General features: G+C 43.3%; 1 protein-coding gene across 1 annotated transcript in view; it reads left to right on the forward strand.

The window, feature by feature from the left end:
* The window catches only part of EEFSEC (eukaryotic elongation factor, selenocysteine-tRNA specific), a 254,234-nt gene that overhangs the window by 86,633 nt on the left and 145,709 nt on the right, over nucleotides 1-21,892 (forward strand). Inside the window, exon 2 of the mRNA XM_047743216.1 lies at nucleotides 5,598-5,805. Within this exon, the coding sequence (XP_047599172.1) occupies nucleotides 5,598-5,805 (208 nt within the window). The remainder of the gene's footprint in view (nucleotides 1-5,597; nucleotides 5,806-21,892) is intronic.

The raw sequence follows: 21,892 nt of genomic DNA on the forward strand, positions 1-21,892 counted from the left end.
TTTCTTTATTTTTTATTTTTGAGATGATTAAGATGTATAATCTACAGAATTGGAAATTACAACTTTTTAAAGTACTGAGAAACTTTAACCCTGTTATAATTATTCTGCAAACCTTTAAAGGGATCTATAGTCAGAACAACTAGATGAAAAGGCCTGATAGTCAGAAAAATATAGAGGATCATTTGTAAGCTGCAAGTTCCTGACTTGTGTTTCCCGCCCACTCGCTCGCTGTGCCCCTCTCCTCTCAGAATGGTTTCCTACTTCGGGTTCGTGGGAATTGGGAACGACACTGTTTGATTCATTTTGTGGCAATACTGGGGATTTTGAAAAAGACAAGACGGGCCAGTTATGTCACTTCCTGTCGTCTGATCAAAAGTTTGATGAAGAAGCGGGAGTGACTGAGAGCTGCTGCTGGGCAGTGGGCAGAGTTGCCTGCTGCTGACCCCTGGTTCTCAGTGGGGCCTGTCAAGTCGCCGTGACCTCTGGTCTCCTTAGAAGTGCCTGATGTTGGCTGTGCTGCAACAGGTCTGCTGGAGAGCCTGGCCTTTTGGAGCAGAGCTGTGTGCCTCTCGCAACAAAGGCGGCTTGTAGATGCTGGAGTAAGGCCACAGAGGAAATCCTGACCAGCCTGAGTGTTTGGGGCCTGGCTACACTTGTCTTCCTGGGTCTGTCAGGCCAGTTTCATTTCTGTCCCCAGGAGCCCAACAGGCATCATCAGTGAGCTTGGCTAAATGCCGGGAATTCATGAGTCCTTCCCTTTCCAGCCACTGGGCCCAGACAAAGGCATTCCTGGATAGTGTTATATACCAACAGGGAACTGAATCTCCGAGAAAGAACAGAGTCGGGACATGGGGGGAGCTATCATTCGCTCAGTTCAGCCCAATAAAGATTGCCCAGGCTGTGCCTGAGCTGGGTCTTGTGCTGGGTGCTGCAAATCCAGACCGACAGCCCAGGCTGCGGTCTGTAAGCTCTGAGCATTGGTGTCAGCAGGGAGGAAGGGCCGGGGGCAGGTGAAGTCTGAGTAGGGGAGCAGGAGCAAAAGCAGGGCAGGGAAGGGTGAGAATAATAGTGGGGTGTGCCTTGATGCTTAGTATAAAGCAGGGAGTAGGTGAGGACTGTGGGAGAAGAGGCTGGAGAGGGGCTGGGTCCCCATGCGGAAGGAGAGGCCATGTGGCACGTAGGTGGGAACAGGTGTCAGTGTTCAAATTGCTCCTCTAGCACCTACTTGCCAAGGGACCAAGGGCAGTCACCGAACTCCTCGTCTGTATAGTGGGGTCGGTGATAGTCTGCGTTAGGTAGGGAATGATGTTTAGGTTCTAGAGGGAGACCAGGCAGTTGGAATTATTCTTGAAAAGTCCTTATGTCATCCGTGGGATAGAGTAGCCTTGGCTTTGTAGGCACCGCTTTGCCCACTAGAGTTGGGGGGTCAGCTGGTCGGGTGCTGCGACCGTTTTGTGTGAAGGTGGCTCTCCCATCTTCCCAGAGAATGGCTCACAGGCTGGGAACCCAGGGCTTTCCTTCTCCCACTCACCTGCATGCTTTGTCCCACCCTCCCTCAATACCTGGCCACACATCCTTGTGACTGGTGACAGATTTGCTTTTGGTGGGAGGACGTGAGGAAAGGTCACATCTTCTGGGGTGGGCTAGGCTCGCTTGCTCTCTCTCTCTCTCTCTCTCTCTCTGTGTATTCACATGTGTATGCATATGCCCCTGGGGCAGGGCAGGGAGCACCAGGAAGGCCTCTATGAGGTGCACCATGGTGCTCAGTGCAGGGAGAGTGTACCTGGACTGCGAGTTCGAATGGGGGCCCAAAGTCACACCACACGTTCCCTTTCAGTAAGAGGACAGCGAGGGCTCTTAGCAGGGGAAAAGCACAGATCAGTGTTTTATTTCTTTCTTTAGTTGTGTACTTACATAATTTTGTTTATTTCTGAGTGGATTGTACATGCCTCTATTTAAAATTTAAAGGTATATGGGGCTCCTGGGTGGCTTAGTCGGTTGGGTGTCTGACTTCGGCTCAGGTCACGATCTCAGGGTCCTGGGATTGAGGTCCCACATTGGGCTTCCCGCTCAGTGGGAAGCCTGCTTCTCCCTCTACCCCTCCTCCCTGCTTGTGTTCCCTCTCTTGCTGTCTCTTTCTCTTTCAAATAAATAATAAACTTAAAAAAAAAATTAAAGGTATGGAAGAGGGTACCTAGGTGGCTCGGTCATTTAAGCGTCTGGTTCTGGATATCAACTCAGGTCATGATCTCAGGGTTGTGAGATCGAATCCTGAGTCAGGCTCCATGCTCTTTGGGGAGTCTGCTTGAGATTCTCTCTCTGTCCTTCTGCCCCTCCCCCCCCTCATGTGCATGCACACTCTTGCTCTCAAAAAGATCTTCAAAAAAAGGTGCAGAACAACATGAAAAAGTGCTCCATATCACTCAACATCAGGGAAGTACAAATGAAAACCACAATGAGATACCACCTCACGCCGGTCAGAATGGCCAAAATTAACAAGTCAGGAAATGACAGATGCTGGCGAGGATGCGGAGAAAGGGGAACCCTCCTACACTGTTGGTGGGAATGCAAGCTGGTGCAACCACTCTGGAAAACAGCATGGAGGTTCCTCAAAAAGTTGAAAATAGAGCTACCCTGTGACTCAGCAATCACACTACTGGGTATTTATCCTAAAGATACAAATGTAGTGATCTGAAGGGGCACATGCACCCGAATGTTTATAGCAGCAATGTCCACAATAGCCAAACTATGGAAAGAACCTAGATGTCCATCAACAGATGAATGGATAAAGAAGATGTGGTGTGTATATATACAATGGAATACTATGCAGCCATCAAAAGAAATGAAATCTTGCCATTTGCGACGACCGTGGATGGAACTAGAGGGTATTATTGTGAGCGAAGTAAGTCAGTCAGAGAAAGATAATTATCATATGCTCTCCCTGATATGAGGAAGTGGAGAGGCAAAGTGGGGGTTTTGGGGTAGGGAAGGAAAAAATGAAACAAGATGAGATCGGGAGGGAGACAAACCAGAAGAGACTCTTAATCTCACAAAACAAACAGGGTTGCGGTGGGGAGGGGGGTAGGGAGGGGGTGGTTGGGTTATGGACATGGGGGAAGGTATGTGCTATTGTGAGTGCTGTGAAGTGTGTTAATCTGGCGATTCACAGACCTGTACCCCTGGGGCTAATAATACATTGTATGTTGATAAAAAATAAAAAATTATTAAAAAAAATAAATGACGAACATGAAAAAAAAAAGGTGCAGAAGAACATGAAGTCAGGTCTCCTTCTAACTCCATGCCATCTCTGTCACCTAGCTCTTCTCCCAACAGACAACCAAAAGTTAGTTGTTTCTTTTGCATTCCTTCAGACATGTTTTATGCATATGGAAGCAATCACTCACAGCACACATACACACCTTTCCCCACCTTTTGACACAGATGACATTGTTCTGCTGTTTGTTCTTGTCACTCACTTCCCCTTTGAGACTGTTCTGTAGTAGTAAATAAAGAGCTTCTCCATTCCTTTTCATGGCCGGATAGTATTCTACCGCATGGAGGTAACAGTATTTTTTTTTTTTTTTTACACGTCCCCTGCTGATGGACATTTGCCTGTTTCCCAGCTGTACCTACAATAAGCACGAACATGTATGTGGTGTTGGCTGGGTCAAAGACCATGTGAATATTGATGGCTCTTTCCGAATTGACTTTCGTAGAGGTGGTACTGACTGAACCTGGCTCAGTGTTATGAATCAGCCATATAGTTGTAGAAAGTTCCTTCTGGGAGGCTGTTTGGATTTCACAGGGACAAGTCCCAGGGGAAGGACAAGTTTTTCCCATTAGGGGGTGGTTGATGCAGGCCTGATGTGTGCATTATGGGGTTTGGGGTCACAATAGAGATGGAACCCAGAGATTTGGTAGATATGAATGGGGGTCTTATCAGGTGAGGTTTTTAGGCCTCAGTGGTTGAAAAGGTATAGGTAATGGAACCAGTATATCTCCCTGTCCCCCCTCGTGGCTGTAGCAAGGTCTAGGCCCTACTGCCTGGTAGGATAAGGGAGATGCCAGTGCTGGCTTCTGTGAGCACTGGCCTGCCCCGCCAGGCCCCTTTGACCACAGCTCCGCTCTGTCCCTGGGACAGGGTGAGGTAGAGAAGGGGCTGGTGAGGGCAGAGCAAGGGGTGGGAAGGATAGCTGGGACACTCTGAGGCCTGCCTAGAGCCGAGACACCTATTCTTTCTCCCGGGAGATGCTGGAGGAACAGTACAGGTCAGAGGTGACCAGGAAAGAGTGCTTTAGTAGCGGAGCTAGGCTCCCTAGTGTCTGGTGGCCTTTGGTGCCCGTTGGTCTAGAGCAAGGCGCCCCGGGATTCTGAGTCCCACCTGCATCTGAAACACTGGTTGTGGAGACTCGGTGGTTGACGAGCGCACACCGTAAATGTGCCAACAGGAAAGACTGCTTCTCCTCACCTTCCCTCCTTTCCCAGGGGTGAGCTTGGGTCATGGGTCACCCATAGAGCAGGCTTCCTCGGTATCACCATGATGATAATTGTGTCCTGAAAATCCCTTCTGGGGCGAAGGGGGAAATATCTGCATATTCCTGTGTACCCAAAATAGCACCTTTTTTTTTTGGTAAAACGACTTCACATCCTATTTAAAAGGACACATCCCCTTCATTAGTCTCCCCAACGTGGGTCAGGACAGTTTCCCTTCATGGACTCCTCTGGAATTTGTCCCTCTGCTGTTGTTCAGCTCAGGTGTGGCTGTGTATTTAGGGGATGCTCACAACCAGGCATGCATACGTCAGGTAGAATGCACACACACTACACACACACACACACACACACACACACACACATGCATGCACACACATATGTATAGACAGACACACACACACACACACGCTCACATACATGGTATTCACTGTTGAGGTAGCTGAACCTTGGCTTGCCCCTACCCTCCCTGAAAGAGCAGGAGCTTCCCACCCAGAACAGAAAGGACAAAAGAAGTGAGTAGCTATAACGGAGCCATGGGTGGGAGGATCACAACTAAACCCAACTCCCGTGTGCGGAAGACCCAGGAGCCACAGAGGAGACAAACCCCATGCCTCCCCGTGAGTTTTCCAGTCTTTCTATCTGCTGTCTTGGCAAGGCAGATTTCTAGGCATTTGCCAAGTCTACAGCTGAGATTTTTCCTGCTTGGACATTTTTTCCTTGGTAGGATGGAATGAAAATGAGAAGATTGAGGCAGTAAAATGGGTGGGTTTGGGAGTTCCCTAGCCCTGCTGCATGTTGGCTGTGGGGCTCTGGGTGAGCTGTCTGTGTCTCATGGACCTCAGTTTCCTCCTCTCCAGATGAGGTGAGACGCCCATCCCTCATGGTGGTTTGTCATGAGGACTCCGTGAAATCAGGTGGTCAGAGTCCCTCCCCTGCAGCCGGGGCTGGGAGCTATGTGGTGGTCGTTCCTTTCCCACCCCACCCACTTTTGTCTTAATACTTTAATTTGGCTGATTTTGCTTAACCTCAAACATCAGGCCACTTTCTGGAGAGTCCTCTCCCCCATTTCCCTTTCTAACCTTGTTTTCTCTTTCTCCTTGCAGGGGCCCAGATCATTGATCTGATGATGCTGGTCATCGATGTGACCAAAGGGATGCAGACCCAGTCAGCAGAGTGCCTTGTGATTGGGCAGATTGCCTGCCAGAAGCTGATCGTGGTGCTGAACAAAACAGACCTCTTAGCTGACGGGAAGAGACAGGCAGTGATTGATAAAATGACCAAGAAAATGCAGAAGACCCTGGAGAACACCAAGTAGGTTTGTTACTGGATGGAGCGTCCGCTTGTATAATCTGGCTCTGGGGCACACTTTATCTCATTAACACAGATTGGGCACACAGGTGCCAGCTGTGGGTCCTAGTGAGTGGGATCTTGCCTGGCACTTACTCTCATCAAGGGCAAAGGTGAAGATGCCGTTGCAAGAGACCGAAAAATACAGAAGCATAAGGAAATTTAGAAGTTGATTTTCTAGGTAATTTCCTAACGAGACCTGTTGGGGGGGTTCTTCTCTGCACAGCATTCAGAAACCCAGGCAGGCTCCTTGCATCTTTCTGCCTTTCCAGTGTGGGGTGGCGTAGTCAGGCTGTAGCCAGGCTCAGGCACTACTGTGTTCACGTTTGCCGGAGGGTCCAGAGTGTCAGGAATTCCCGGACCTAGAAGAGGCACACACCCTTTCCACAGATTCTGTGGGTGAGGGAGGACTCAGTCCTATCTGCTTATGTCACCCATGCCTTGGTGTCAGAGAGGCCAGGAAACAGATCCCCTCACCATCTGCTTAGCTACAGCTGGGTTATCAAAGGGGGCCATTGGAAACTGGGAAAGGCAAATCACAAAGGACCTTCGTAGTATTTCTGGCAATGGCTTTAGGATTTCGTGTTGTAGAAGGTAGGGAGTCCTTTTTTTTTTTTTTTAATTTAAAGATTTTATTTATTTATTTGACAGAGAGAGATCACAAGTAGATGGAGAGGCAGGCAGAGAGAGAGAGAGAGGGAAGCAGGATCTCTGCCGAGCAGAGAACCTGATGCGGAACTCGATCCCAGGACCCTGAGATCATGACCTGAGCCGAAGGCAGCGGCTTAACCCACTGAGCCACCCAGGCGCCCAGAAGGTAGGGAGTCCTTAAAGAGTTTGTGCAAGGAAGTGGCTGAAAGGTTCTCCCATCCAGAGATGGCTGGCAGCAGGCGGAAGGATGGCGTGGTGACAAGGATCCGGGGGAGCGGAGAACAGACAGGGAGAGGCAGTATGGTGGTGTTCCCAGGGAGAGAAGTGTGGTCTGCGTTCAGGCTGTGGAGGGAGGAGAGGCTGACTGGGGAGACCTTTAGCAGGAGAAGCAACAGGCCTTGTCGAGTGATTGACTCTGCTTATGGTCCATGGGGGTGGCAAGGTAGCAGTGCTGCTGGGCACTGTTGCGGGGGAGTGGGAGGGTGTGGGGACTGTGGGACAGAGAGCCGCCTGCTCGTTCAGGCGGCCGCAGGAGTGACTTACTCTGATGTGGTCAAGAAAATGAGAAAATGTCCTTGTTGAGCACAGAGTGTTGGCAAACCTCATTGTTTTATCAATTCCTCTCTTCCTCTGCGGGCCAGCGCCTTTTGATCAATACTAAATAGCGGTCACTGGGAGACAGCGAAGCTTCCTCTTTGCTATGCAGCCCGAGACAATATCCTGCTCCTTCCACCTCTCCTTCTCCTGCCTGTGGAGGGCAAGCAAGTAGAGAGTGTTTTTGTTTCCCCGTCATAAAGATTGATATGCCTTCCCATTTATGATTTTTTTTTCAGATCTAACACCTGCAGCTCTCCCTCAGAATTCTCAAGTTGGTTAAATTAAAGCTCCAGGCCTGTGAATGGGCCAAATATGTCATAAAAGATTTCCTAGCGCTGCCTTTTGTTAGCAAAATTCATCAATCCGATAAAATCGACACATTTAGATAAGTGTTGCATAAGAATTCAGACTTTGTTATTCCCAACGGAAGTGGATATGAGACTGTAAAAAGGAAGATAAAAAATTATATCTTCTTTTTAGTGAGTTATTTGATCTCCCTGCCGTTTTATTTACTTGTCAGAAAGGGGAGAACAGGTCCTTTGGACTCCTGCATAAAAACCCAATACAATGTCAGTATCATTTGCTGTATAAACGGGACCTTCTGCGAAGGGATTGGGATACTATTAAGGGTGAATTAATATTAACTGTTTCGATTGGTTAAATTTAAGGCAAATTCTGACTTGCATTTTAAATTACTATTCCTATTTTAATTTATTGCTTAAAGGTCAAATTATGAACTTAGTCACACATCCAGGGGAAATTATCCCCCTGAAACCTCTTCTGTCCTCATTCAGTGCCCAGAGGGCAGGGAGAACAACTCCTACTGGAAAGGATTTGCCCCCCTGCCAGGTTGTAACCAGTAGGTTCAGGATCCTTGGGGCCAGCCGAGTTGTAAGAGAACATTAGCTTTCACCTACGTGCAGCAGAGAACTTCAGATTATTTTAAATGACCATTTCCTTTACTTATGGTCCCTTATGAAGTAAATCCTTTGTAAACGCTGCTCCAAAAGCAAAGAAACTTTCTACCTAAAAAAGAAAAAATCTAGACTGATGAATTATGTACGTATCAAAACCTGAAAACATGAAACCTGTTAAAAACACAATTTTTTTTCCCATCCAAAGAGCAATTGAAAGAAAGTTGGAAAATAGAGAAAAATGATTAAAAGAAAGAGGAAACCACCCAAAGATGTCTTTTCTCAGAATAGCTGCTGACATTTGGGTTTATTTCATTCCTATCTTTTCACTGTATATTTATATTGACCCCTCTTTTTTCTCCACATTACGTAGATTATAGTAAAATCTGCATAACATAATATTTATTATTTTACCCATTTGCAAATATACAGATTCATTGGCGTTAAATACATTCACAGAGCTGTGTGCCTATCAGCACTGTCTATGCCGAAAACTTTTTCAGAATCCCCGGCATAAACTCTGAACCCATTAAATAAGAACTGTTCCTTTCCTCCTACCCCTCTCTGCCCTCCACCCCGAGCAGCCTTTATTCTGCTTTCTGTTTCTTTGACTTTGCTTATCCTAGGTACCTTACAGAAGTGGAATCCTGTATTTGGCTTTCTGCGTCTGGCTTATTTCCCTTAGCGTAATGCTTTCGGGGCCCATCCTTGTAGCCGGTATCAGAATGTCATTCCTTCTTAGTGCATAGTATTCTACAAAGAATACAAATAGTATTCTACAAACAAAATAAGGTTTGTCTATTCGTGTATGGATAAACGCTTGGCTTGTTTCCTTTTGGTTATTGTGAATAATGCTGTCTGAAATTGGTGTATAAATAGCTATTCAGGTCCCTGCTTTTTCCCTTCCTTTGGGTCTATACCTAGGAGCGGAATTGCTGGGTCATGTGGTAGTTCTGTGTTTAACTTTTTTGAGGAGCCACCAAACTGTTTTCCACAGTGGCTGCACCATTAAACATTCCCACCAGCAGTGTGTGAGGGTTTCCATTTTTCCACATCTTGCCAACACTTGTCATCCCCCCCTCCTTTTTTTAAATAGTTATCCTATAGGGTATGGAGTGGTATCTGTTTCCCCGACCCCCTTTTTGCTGTCCCCCCCCAGTTTTATTGAGAAATAATTGACATACATGAATATATGTTTAAGCCATGACACCGTGATGGTTTGATTTACATATGTTGTGCAATGATTATCACAGTAGGTTTAGCTAACATCCATCTTCTCATAAAAATACAATAAATAGAAAAGAAGGGGGAAAAAAGGGAAAAAAATGTTTCTGTGACAAGAACTCCTAGAACCTCCTCTCTTAGCACATCTCCTGTATATCACGTGGGAGTGTTAGCTCTAGTCATCACATTGTACCTGGGACAGGTTTATCTTAAAACTGCAAGTGTGTATATTTTGACCACCTTCTCCAGTTTCCTCTCCCCTGCCCCCCCCCCGCCCCCAGCCTCTGCTTCTGGTGACCACAAATCTGCTCTCTTTCTGGGTTTTGCTTTTTTGTGGTTTTGTTTTTGTGTTTTTAGATTCTTCAGATAAGTTGAAATCGCACACTATTTGTCTTTCTCTATCTGACTTATTTCACTTAACATAGTGCCTTTGAGGTTCATCCGTGTTGTAGCAAGTGGTGGGATGTCCTTGTTTTTTTTACGGATGAATGATATTCCATTCTATATTTACAGATACCACAACTTCTTTATCCATTCATCTGTCGACAGACACTCAGGTTGTTTCTATGTCTTGGCTATTGTAAATAATGCTGCAATGAACATGAGGGTGCAGATATCTTTCCAAATTGGTGTTTTCATTTCCTTTGGATATATTCCCAGAAGTGGATCATATGGCAGTTCTATTTTTAATTTTCTGATGTTCCTCCATACTATTTTCCATAATAGCTGCCACAATTTACACTCCCATCCACAGTGCCAATGGGTTCCCCTTTCTCCACATCCACACCAGCATTCGTTAATCCCTTGTCTTTTTGGCAGTGGCCATTCTAACACATGTATGAAGTGATATCTCATTGTGGTTTTAACTTGCATTTTCTTAGTGACTAGTGATGTTGAACATCTTTCCATATACCAGTTGGCCTTTCAGATATCTTCTTTGGAGAAATGTCTGTTTAGATTCTTTGCCCATTTTTCAATTGTGTTTTTGTTGTTGTTTGTTTTGTTGTTGTTGTTGAATTGTAGGGGATCTTTATATATTCTGGATATCAATCCCTTGTCAAATATATAATTTGCAAATGTTTTCTTCTATTCTGTAAGTTGACTTTTTACTTTCCTTATAGTGTCCTTGGAGGCACAAAAGTTTTTGCCTTTGATAAATCCAATATATTTATTTTTTCCTTTGTTGCCTGTATTTTTGGTGTCCTATCCATGAAATTGTTGCCAAATCCAGTGTCATGAAGATTTTCCCCAGTGTTTTTTCTAAGACCTTTATAGTATTAGCTCTTAAGTTTAGGTCTTTCATCTATCTATTTCTATATGTGGTAATTTTAATATATGGCATAAGTTTATATGTAGTATAAGTTAAGGGCCGAACTTCGTTATTTACATCTGGCTATCCAGTTTTCCCAGCACCGTTGAAAGGATTGCCCTTTCCCCTTTTACTCTTGTCGAAAATCAATTGATTATACATGTGTGAGTTTATTTCTGGCTTCTCTGTTCTGTGCCATTGGTCTATGTGTCTGTCCTTTTGCCAGTACCACACTACTTTGTGTGAGTTTCAAAGTCAGAATGTTGAGTCCTCCAGCTTTCTGCTTCTTCTCCAATATTATTTTGGCTATTTGAGGCCCCTTGCAATTCCTATATGAATTGGAGAATCTGTTTTTCCATTTTCTGCAAAAAATGGTTGTTGGAATTTTCATAGGGATCTCACTGAATCTGTAGATCCCTTTGGGTGGTACGAACATCTAAATAGTGTTAGGTCTTCCAATCCATGAACATGATGCCTTTCCATTTGTTTAGATATTCTTTAATTTTCCTAATCAGCATTTTGTAGTTTTCATTATGTAGGTCTTTCACATCCTTGGTTAGGTGTATTCCCAAGTATTTAATTCTTTTAGATGCCATTATAAATGGAGCTGTCTTCTCAGTTTCCTTTTCAGATTGTTTTTAGCTGGAGTTCAGAAACAACTGATTTTTGTGTGTTGATCTTGGGCCCTGCGACTTCGCTGAATTCAGTTCTTCCTTTTAAACATGTAGTTGTGGGGCGCCTGGGTGGCTCAGTGGGTTAAAGCCTCTGCCTTCAGCTCAGATCATGATCCCAGGGTCCTGGGATTGAGCCCCGCGTCGGGATCTCTGCTCAGTGGGGAGCCTGTTTCCCGCCCCCCTCTCTCTGCCTGCCTCTCTGCCTACTTGTGATGTCTGTCTGTCAAATAAATAAAATCTTTAAAAAAAAACCATATAGTTTTAATCATGAGCTATTTGCATTTTTGATTTCAGCTTTCATTACTTAACATTTTGTATAGCCCTTCCTCATGTAAGCATCACTCCACTGTAGGCCCTTTAGATTGGTGTAAGTTTTCCTTCTTATAAATAAACAACCCTGGGGTGAACATCTTTGACCATCCTTAAATATTTTCGGGTTTTTTCCTTCTGAGACATTGAAGGTGTGAGATTACTGGACTGAAGGGCACGAGTCCTTTCAGACCTGTGATTGTGCACTCCCCTATTCTTTTCCAAAAGGGTTTGCACTTTTTACACAGATGTATTCACAGCTACCTTTGGCTTCTAATTTTAAAATATATTTGAAACTTAGTTGGGTAGAAATGGTATGTTACTCTTGTTTTAATATGTAATTCTGTAATTGAGGGGGACGTTAAACATTTTTCCTTAAGTGTTTTAAATAGTTGTGCTTTTGTGTGTTTGAATTAGGCCTATACATTTTGTCTGTTTGCCTCTTGTGATTTTAATGCTTTCCTTTTGATTTTTAAGAGTGTTTGAGATTAACAAAGATGTTGTTATTAATTAACCCTTTGCCTGTCATGTTTGCTACAAATAAGTCTTCAGCATTTGTTGGTTGTCTTTCCATTTTAGTTGTTTTTTTTTTTTTTTTTTGACATGCAGAAGTTTCTAATTTTTGTGTAGTCAAACTCTTTGATTGTTTTTCTTTGTGATTTCTTTATCTCTGAAAGCATTTAAAATTACTCTTGCATAAGCATTTATCAATGTTAACAGAAATAAAAATAGAAGATAAAAATGTACCCACAATCTCCCCGGTGCATCAAATTAAAGTGTTCTTTCCCCAGGATCCCTGTCAGTCTTTCCCACATGTACATAATTTGAGGTAGTTGTTATCACAACATTGACACTGTTCTGTGTTCTAGGCTTTTCTGTTTATTTTCCCACTAAATGTTATCATCTGACAGCATCCTTGATGCATCTTTCTCCCAGACTCCCTCTGTTTCCTCCTGCTTTTTAAACACTTTCTGTTTCCTTATTTCTGTTTTAGGCAAGGCCATCTGCTGAGAGCCCACCCGGGGCTCCCTTGGCCCTGCCTCCCTCCCTGGAGTTGAGTGGAATGCCAAATCTCAAGTGATTGGGCGGCTGCCCAGCTGACTTACAAGGTGTGTGTTTCCTACTGGCTCTGTGGCTGACTAGCTGTGTGGTCTTGGGCAACTCGCTTTATCTTTCTGAGTTGGTTTCTCTTCTTTTGAGCTGATTAAGTTTTAGCCTCACAACATTATGTTCTGAGGGAGCGTTCGATGGCACACAGTAGGTACTCAGCCATCACAGCTGTAAGGTGTGGAGCACCTACTGTGTGCTTAGTGCCCTACCAGGGATTTCCCATAGTAACGGGGAGGGGGGGAAAGGCTTTGTGTCTGGGTTGACAGGTTAGAATACTAAAGTATAAATACCAGCCATTTTGAATTTCACTATTCCAAACCGACAACTTACACAAGTGTCCCCTGCTTTTCGAAGTTTGCATTACACCACTTGGCTTTCATGCAAGACCTACCTTATTAGTACGTGCTTTTGCTAACTGAGGGAAATCCGAAGAGGATTTTTGTTTTTATGAGAAAAGACAAAAAGCAACGATAGTTTACAGCGTCTGCTTCGCAGCTTGTCCTTAGAGTGGTGCTGCCAGGCCCCTTCCCTGGGAGCTACACTCAACATCTCAGCCTCCAGCTGCCGTCGCTTTGAACTGTGTCTCTGAGCATCTGTGCCTTATGTCGATTTATTTTGTACATCTGTAAGTAGATGTGTCCTAACGTATCAGAAGAACCTAGGAGAGGTTATGTTTTGGGTCTGGGAACGCTCATTTTTCTATATAAACGAATGGTAATTGCTTCTTTACTTTATGCCATTTTGCCTTACAGAAGGTTTCAGAGGAATGGCCTACTTTCAGAGACTGGGGAAACCTGTGCTTTATTTCTTTTTTGTCTTTTACATGAGTTACACAGACATGCACGCACACACACATGCACGCACACTTTTTTTTTTTTTTTAACTTATCTTAGATCGTTTTTCTGTGTTGTCGAAGGTCAGCCTGCATGCACAGTCAGCATGTCTGAGCTTGGTTGGAACTGTGATGTCCCACAGCTGTGCGGGGAGCCTGGGGGAGGTGGTGGGTGCTGGGAACAGGAGGAGCATTTGAATGTGCTCCAGGTCCTGCCTGCACTGCTGAGCTGTGGGGCTAGGCCCAGGGCTCTTCCTGACATCTCTGGTTGGAGCCTCTTGTGCTCCTAGAACACAGACACCAGTCTGGATCTGAAACTCAGGCAAGAGGGGCCTCTTGTCCCCTTAGGGGCTGCTGAACTTTACTTCTGCTTCTAGAAGCCAGGATCTCCAGTGTGTGGCGTATTCAGGAAATCAGCAAGGCCAGCTTCTCTTGAGCCTGGGAAAGGGCCAGCTACTCAGCCCAACACGCCGTTATGTTTTGTTACAATACATTGCCCAAAAGGGTTTGGATAAAAAATAATTGAATTTCCGAAAGCTTTATGGTTAATCGCTGGAATTCTTAGTGCATGCTTTTAGCCTTCTCTGTCCCTCTGGGCCTCAGGCTCATGGAGTGTAAGCAGAGATGATGCACATGTACTGGGCCCTGCCTTGTGGTTGGGTCCTGGTTCACTGACTGCCGTGGCTGAAGTCCTCCCTCTGGACTGAGAATGGACTCTTCCTCTCCTCCGTCATGGGAGAGGCCTGGACTCTGGACTCCTACAGACCAGCCACTTACTCCCTGGGACCCCTGGCAGCCCCCAGCAAGTCCCTTGGCTTCTCTGAAAATAGGGGTCAGAGCCCCTGTTCATGGGGTGCTGAGATCACATGAGAGCACGTAGCACGGAGCTAGCACAGAGCAGGCTGTCCACTCCTTTCCTCTCCGTTTCTTTCTTTTTCTCTTGTGTTTCTTACCTTCTTTGTCTCTCTTCCTTGGCGTTTTTATTTCTTCCCTCACTATTTCTTTCTTTATCATTCTTTTTCCTCCCTCCTTCCCTCTCCAAAGTGTCTCCTTTCTGTCTGGGCAAATATCTCAGTTCTGCCACTTCTGTGAGGGCAGCATGCTCTGTCTGGGCTGCTCTGGAGTTGAGTGGTGAGTGGGTCACAGGTCCTGTTTGGAATCTCTCCTCTGAACTTGCCTCATTTTGTCACACTGACCTCTGGACAGCCAGTGGCCCCTGAGAACTTGCTCTTTAGGGAGCTCCAGCGTGTCACAGTTACTTCCTTTCTTCTTCTAAAAAAAAGCCTGATTTTTTTTTTTTAAAGGACATGGAGTCAAAGACCAACTGAACCAAGCCCCCCATGTTCTAAAGAGTGTACTTCCCATGCACTCGGGCAGGAAAGACCAAGGGTTGGAGGAGGTAAGAGCAGGAGATTTGCTGAGCAGTTCAAGAGGAGAGCTGAGTTAGTTTCCTCAGAGTAGCATGGGGGCTTCTGAGAAGGTGAATTGGCTTCTGGTCTGGGAGTCAGGAATTGGAATTGGTGTTACATTACGTTATGTTACGTTATGTTACGTTATGTTACATTACGTTACGTTACTTACTACTTATTTTATGTTGTATTATGTTATGTTATTATTTGTTTAGAGAGCGAGGAAAGTGCGTGTGCGTGCACAAGTGGCAAGGAACTGAGGAAGAGGGAGAGACAGAATTTTAAGCCGGCCCTGTACCCAGTGGGGAGCCTGACCCTGAGAGTATGATCTGAGCTGAAATCAAGAGTTGGGTGCTTAACTGACTGAGCCACCCAGGTACCACTTGAATTGGTTTCCAAAAGTCAAGTGATAACCAAGCAGGGGCAAGTTCAGAATACATGATGCAGGTCAGGGCACAGACCACTCAGGAGGGATGCTGGCAACTAGTGGCTGCCCTGGTTCTAAGGACTGTTACAAGATTCCCTACTGTGCTTTCCACACTTTAGCTTATTTTGGGGTGGGAGACAGCCCTGCAGTGTAGGTCATGCTGTTTTCTGTAGGACAGGGAAATAGAGGCTGAGTGAGGTGGAGTGACAACTCAGCTGTGCGTTGGAAATTAGTTCTATGGTCCTAGGCTTCTTGCTTACAATCCCATTCTTTCTGCCTTGCCTCAAGTCGTCTGTCACCAGGGTTAGCTTTGGATAGGCAGAGGAAGGAAGGGGAGTGGGGGCAGCAGTAGAATAGAGTTTGGCACTAGGCAAAGACTTGGGTTTTTACCTGTGTTTCCAGGGGGTTTGGTGAGTTGAGTCAGTGTGAGGAGGCTGGGGCAGACCATAGAGGGGCCTTGTGGACCAGCCTGGATGCTGGGTTTCATCTGGGACAGTCATGGAGTCCCTGAAAGTGTATAGAGGAAAAGGCTGATACCTCAGAGGTCATCACAGGTCATGACAGGAAGGTCATTGCAGCCATGGTCAGTGCCTGGTTTAGGGCCATACACTGACTTTGGAGAGTAGTTGGCCTGGGATGGTAAGGGCCTGACCCAGGGTGGAACTTGTTGAGAATGAAAATCAGGGGATGGATTGGACCCAGATCCCAAGAGAAGAGCTGATCAAATGCAGTGACGGAGGAACACAGTGATGACCAGGTAGCCGGTGATGGCTTTAAAGACCAGAGAAAGGTTGTTCCTTGATCAGAAACCAATGAGGTAGGGTTGGGAAAGTGCTTGCTGGCAGAGAATAGGACATGACTACAGTGCTGGAAAGGGTCCTTTCCTGCAGACACAAATATATGAACCATCCACAGAGGAGCCTTGACACAGGTCATCAGAGTGTGGGGAGCTCCTGGAGGACAGCAGTCTTGGGGGAAAAGAGCTGGACTCCCAGGGTGCTCTTGGGAGAGACTTGGCAGTGAATAGGGAAGGAAGAGCGGCTTCTCGAGGAGGCAGAGGCCCTGATGGAGGACCATGGGAATAAAGACTTGGGGTTGTAGGTGAAGAGGTTGGGGAGCCAGCTGACTGATGGTCACAGATGAGGAGAATCTGAGGAAAGAACATTGACCTGACCACTGGAGAGTTGCTATTGACCTTTAGGAATTTAGTTCTCTTTTGTGACCCTTCCCCCATTCCTCTTAACAGTTAAAGATAGTACTCTCAGTTGGTGCCCCAGACCCTCTTGCTGCATTGCTTTGGGAGCCTTTTATTTGTTGGGCAACCTTCACGGAGGCCAGTACAGAGGAGATGACTTAGTATATATCCCCTAGCTTGAATGGGGAGACAGAGTGATATTGTAAGGAAATCAAGCATGAGCTCCTGGTGAGTAAACAGAACTGATAGTGATTTTGAAATGTGAGTGGGGAGAGTATTGGGTATTGGGTATTGATTGAAAGTGGCTGGGGGTGGATGGTGTCAAACAGCAGGGTTTCTCTCCACCCCAAGAGAAGAAAAATGTGTAATGCAGAAAGGCAGCAGGTATGAGTCTAGAGACAGTAATGGAGGGGTTGGTAAAGGGAGGCCAGAGGATAGGGGTCAGATAGGGGTTTCCTTTAGACATGGTAGGGAGACCAGGGAAATAATGGCAGAGTTTTTCTTGGACTCTTGCCTTCTGTTACCTCTTGTTGGACTGGGTCCTTTGTCCTCCTTCCCATTGGGTGTCAGGGTGGGGAAATGTAAAGGAATGGCTAAGGGTCTTGAAGAAGCTTAAGAAAGTGTTATTATTCACAATGAGGGATTTACATTATACGTCAGACAAAAGAAGTCTGAAGTTGTACTTGGATGTGGCAGAAATTCATGGAGAGAATTTTGGGAAGATGACAGAAAGTAGAAGCATAAGGAATCTCTTTCCCTATCTGCATAAAAATTGTGACGGCAGAATATGTCTGATATAATTATTTTGGAACATTGGAGTCTTGAAGACTTGCAAGGAGAAGGCTTAGACAATAAATTGCAATTATTACAATCAGTTTTAGCTCTTGGAACAATAGCAGCTATCCATTCCCCGTCCCTCAGTCTCATGACAGGCACCTGTGCAGGTGTTCCCAGAGCAGCTTGTACACAGCTCGCAGGAACCAGAGTGGGCAAAAATGCCTCTGTTCTGCAAATATCAGAGCTCTGTGCTCTGATCACATTGCTACTTCTGATCACAGAGGTGCACACAGATAGGCAGTCATTATTCTTATATATCCCTCCATTTTTACAACCCCCCCCCCTCGAGCTGAAGTGATTTCTGAAGGATTTGAAGGACCAGTGCCTTTTTTCTGGTACCCCCTTCATTTTTCAGAAGTCAGACATTAAACACTAAGACATTCAGAAACAATTGCAAACATATAGGGGGGATTACAAAGTAACCATGCACACCCAGGGAGAGGCTCAGATAAGACTTGAGAAGACTTTATACTTCAGGCTGAGACATCCTGCAATAATAAAAAGAAAAAATAAAGCAAAACTCCAAGAGCAACCACAAAAAAACAGAAAGAATCTGATTTCCAGAGTTACCATATTATTTGACTCAAATGCCCAGTTTCTAACAAAAAATCAGAAGGCATGTAAAGAAGCAGGAAAGTATGACCCAGTCAAAGGAAAAAGAATTGACAGAAAATGTCCTCGAGAAAGATCTGATGGTAGATATACTACACAAAGACTTTAAAATAAGTATCTTAAAACCATTCAACTGAAGAAAATGTGGAGAAAATCAAGAAAGCAAATGTATAAACAAAATGGAAATATCAATAAAGAGATAAACTAAAAAGAAACTGAAGAAATTCTGGAGCTGAAAAATATAATAACCAGAAAAAAATATCAGTAGAGGGATTTAAAAATGGATTTGAGCAGGCAGAAGAAAGTATTGACAAACTTGAAGATAGCACAGTGGAAATTATCAGGTGTGAGGAACAGAAGAAAAATTGAAGAAAAGTGAACAGAGGCTGAGGGACCTACGGAACACCATCAGGTGGGCCAACATACACATTGTGGGAGTCGTAGGAAGAGAGAAAGAAAGGGGGCAGGGAGAATATTTGAAGAAATGATGGCTGAAAACTTCCCAAGTTTTATGAAGGACATTAATATAAACATCCAAGAAGCTCAGTGAACTCCAAGTAAAATGAACTTGGAGACTTACACTGAGACATATTATCCCAAAACTTTCAAAAGTCAAAGGCAAAGAGAAAATCTTGAAAACAACAAGAAGTGACTTGTCACACACAAAAGATCCTCAATAAGATAATCAGCAGATTTCTCGTCAGAAACTATGGAGGCCAGAAAGTAGTAGGCACACTATATACAAAGTACTAAAGGTGGGGGAGGAAACCTGGCAATCAAGAATCCTATATCTAGCAAAACCATCCTTGAAAAGTGAGGGAGAAATGAAGGCATTCCTGGATAAAGAAAAGCTGAGGGAGTTTGTTACCACTAGACCTGCCATGCAGAAATGCTCAAGAGTTCTGCACAGTGAAATGAAAAGAAACTAGATAGTAACTTGAAGCTCTATGATGAAATAATGATTTCGCATGGACAACTGTAAAAGTTGTCATTATGGTGGTGGTGTGTGATTCCATGTGTTTTTTTCTACATGACTTAATAGACTAATACATATAAAAAACAAAGCAATGATTTGTCTGAAAGCTAGTAGTATTGTAACTTTGGTCTGTAACTCTACATTTTGTTTTCTATGTGATTTAAGAGATTAATATATTTAAAAGAATAATTAGTTTTATGGTTTTGAAAAGATGTAATTTTTTGACATGAACAAAAGAAAAGGATGGGGTCAGAGCTGTATAGAAACAGGTTTCTTTTATGTTACTGAAGTTAAGCTGGTATAAATTCATATTAGAATGTTGTAACTTTAGGATGCTAAATGTAGTCTCCATGTTAGCCACAAGGAAAATAGCAACAGAATATACACCAAAAAAAAAAAAAAAAAAGAGAGAGAGAGAGAGAGAGAGAGAAAGTTAAATATTTCACTACATAAAAAAACAACTAAACACCAAAAAAGACAATAATGCAAGAAATAAGAGACAAAAAAGCTATAAAGCATATCAAAAACAAATAGCATAATAGCAGAAGTCCTTCCTTATTAGTAATTTCTTTAAATGTAAATGGTTTAAGCTCACCAATTAAAGGACAGAGATTAGCAGAATAGACAAAAACACATGGTCCAACTAAATGTGCTCTACCAGAGGCTCACTTTAGAGCTAAAGACACAAATAGATGGAAAGTGAAAGGATGGAAAAGGATACTCCATGCAAATTATGATGAGAAGAGAACAGGGGCACTAATATTAGGCAAAATAGACTTTAAGTCAAAAAAGATTGTAGGAGACAAGGAAGGACATTATGTATTAATAAAAGGTCCAATACAGCAAGAAGATGTAGCAGTTATAAACATTTACATCCCTAATGACAGACCATCAAAATATGTGAAGCAAAAACTGACAGAATTGAAGTTAGAAATAGTTCCAGAACAGTAGTCAGAGATTTCAAAATCACAGATTAACCAGACAGAAGATAAGAAAATAGAGGACTTAACACAATAACCCAGCTAGCCTAACAGGCATATACACTTGATCCAACAACTATAGCATACATGTTCTTCCCACATGCACATGGGACATTTTCTAGGATAGGCCATTTGTTAAGCCACAAATTAAGTCTCAATAGATTTAAAAAGGTAGATATCATACAAAATGCCTTTTTTGACCACAGCAGGATGAAGTAAAAAATCAGTAACAGAAGTCAGATGGGAAAATTCACAAATCTGTGGAAATTAACCCACTTAAACAACCCATGGATCAAGGAAGAAATCATAAGGGAAATTAGAAATACTTAAAGACGAATAATAACCAAAACATAATATACTAAATTTATGATATACCATGAAAACAGTGTTATGGGGAAAATTTATAGTTATAAATTATTATGTTAAAAAATAAGGATGACTTGAAAGCAACAATCTAACTTTACAACTTACAGAACTAGAAAAAGAAGAACAGACTAAACTTAAATATAACGTAAGGAAATTATTAATAAAGATTAGAGAAGAGAAAAATGAAACAGAGAAAGAAAAGCGATAGAGAAGATCACAGAAACCAGAAGTTGGTTTTGAAAAGAGTTAGCTAGATGGACTAAGAAGAGAGAAGACTCAAATTATTAAAATCAGAAATAAAAGTGATGACATTACTACTAATTCTATAGAAATTAAAAGGATTATGAGAAAGTACTATGAACAGCCAGACAAATTGGGTAACCTAGATGAAATGAACAAAGTCGTAGAAAAACAAAACCTATGAAGACTAAATCATAAATACATCAACAATCCGAATACACTTATAACTACTAAGGAGATTAAATCATTATTCAAAAATCTCTTAACAAAGAGAAGCTCTTGACCTGATTCATTGGCAACTTCTAACATTCAAAGAAGGAGTAACCCATTTTTCCTAAGATTTTCCAAACAAACTGAAGAATACTTTTTGACTCATTCTGTGAGGTCAGCATCACCTTGACACCAAAGCCAGAAAAAGATACCACAAGAATACTGAAGACCCAAATCCCTTATGAACATTCATGTAAATATCTTCAGTGAATGTTAGCAAACTGAATTTAGCAGCATACTAAAACAATTATACACCACAACTAAATGGAATTTATTCCTGGAATGCAAAGATGGTTCAACATACAAAAAATTATTTAATGCAATATACCATATGATCATTTCAATTGATGCAGAAAAAACATTTTACAAAATTCAACACCTTTTCATCAGACTAGGAAGGGAAGGAAAGTATAATCGGTGTAATAAAAGCCTACATGAGGGGTGCCTGGGTGGCTCAGTGGGTTGAGCCTCTGCCTTCAGCTTAGGTCATGATCTCATGGTCCTGGGATTGAGCTCCACATCGGGCTCTCTGCTCAGCGGGGAGCCAGCTTCCCTCTGCCCCTGCCTCTCTGCCTACTTGCGATCTCTGTCTGTCAAATAAATAAAATCTTTAAAAGAAAAAAAGCCTACATGAAAAACCCATAACAAACATCATATGCAATAGTGAAAGAGTAAGGTTTTTCCTTTAAGATCAGGAACAAGACAAAATTACCACTTTTTGCCACATGCAAGATAGTACTGGAAGTTCTAGCCAGAGTAATTAGGCAAGAAAAGGAAATAAAAGCACCCAGTTGGAAAGGAAGAAGTAAAATGATCTCTTCACAGATGATATGATCTTACATGTAGAAAACCGCATATATTCCACAAAAACCTATTAGAGCTTATGAATGAATTCAGCAAAGTTGCAAGATATAAGACCAACATGCAAAAATCTGTTGCATTCTTATACTTTAACAATGAATAGTCTGAAAAGTAAATTATGAAAAGAATTCCATTTGTAGTAGCATCAAAAAGAGTAAAATACTTAGGAGTAACCAAGGAGGTAAAAGGCTTGTATAATGAAGGCTATAAAACATTGGTGAAAGAAATTTTAAAAATCGTAAATAAATAAAAACACAT

Source organism: Lutra lutra, chromosome 1 (genome assembly GCF_902655055.1).
Source record: "Lutra lutra chromosome 1, mLutLut1.2, whole genome shotgun sequence".
In the NCBI taxonomy this organism is placed as follows: Eukaryota; Metazoa; Chordata; class Mammalia; order Carnivora; family Mustelidae; genus Lutra; species Lutra lutra.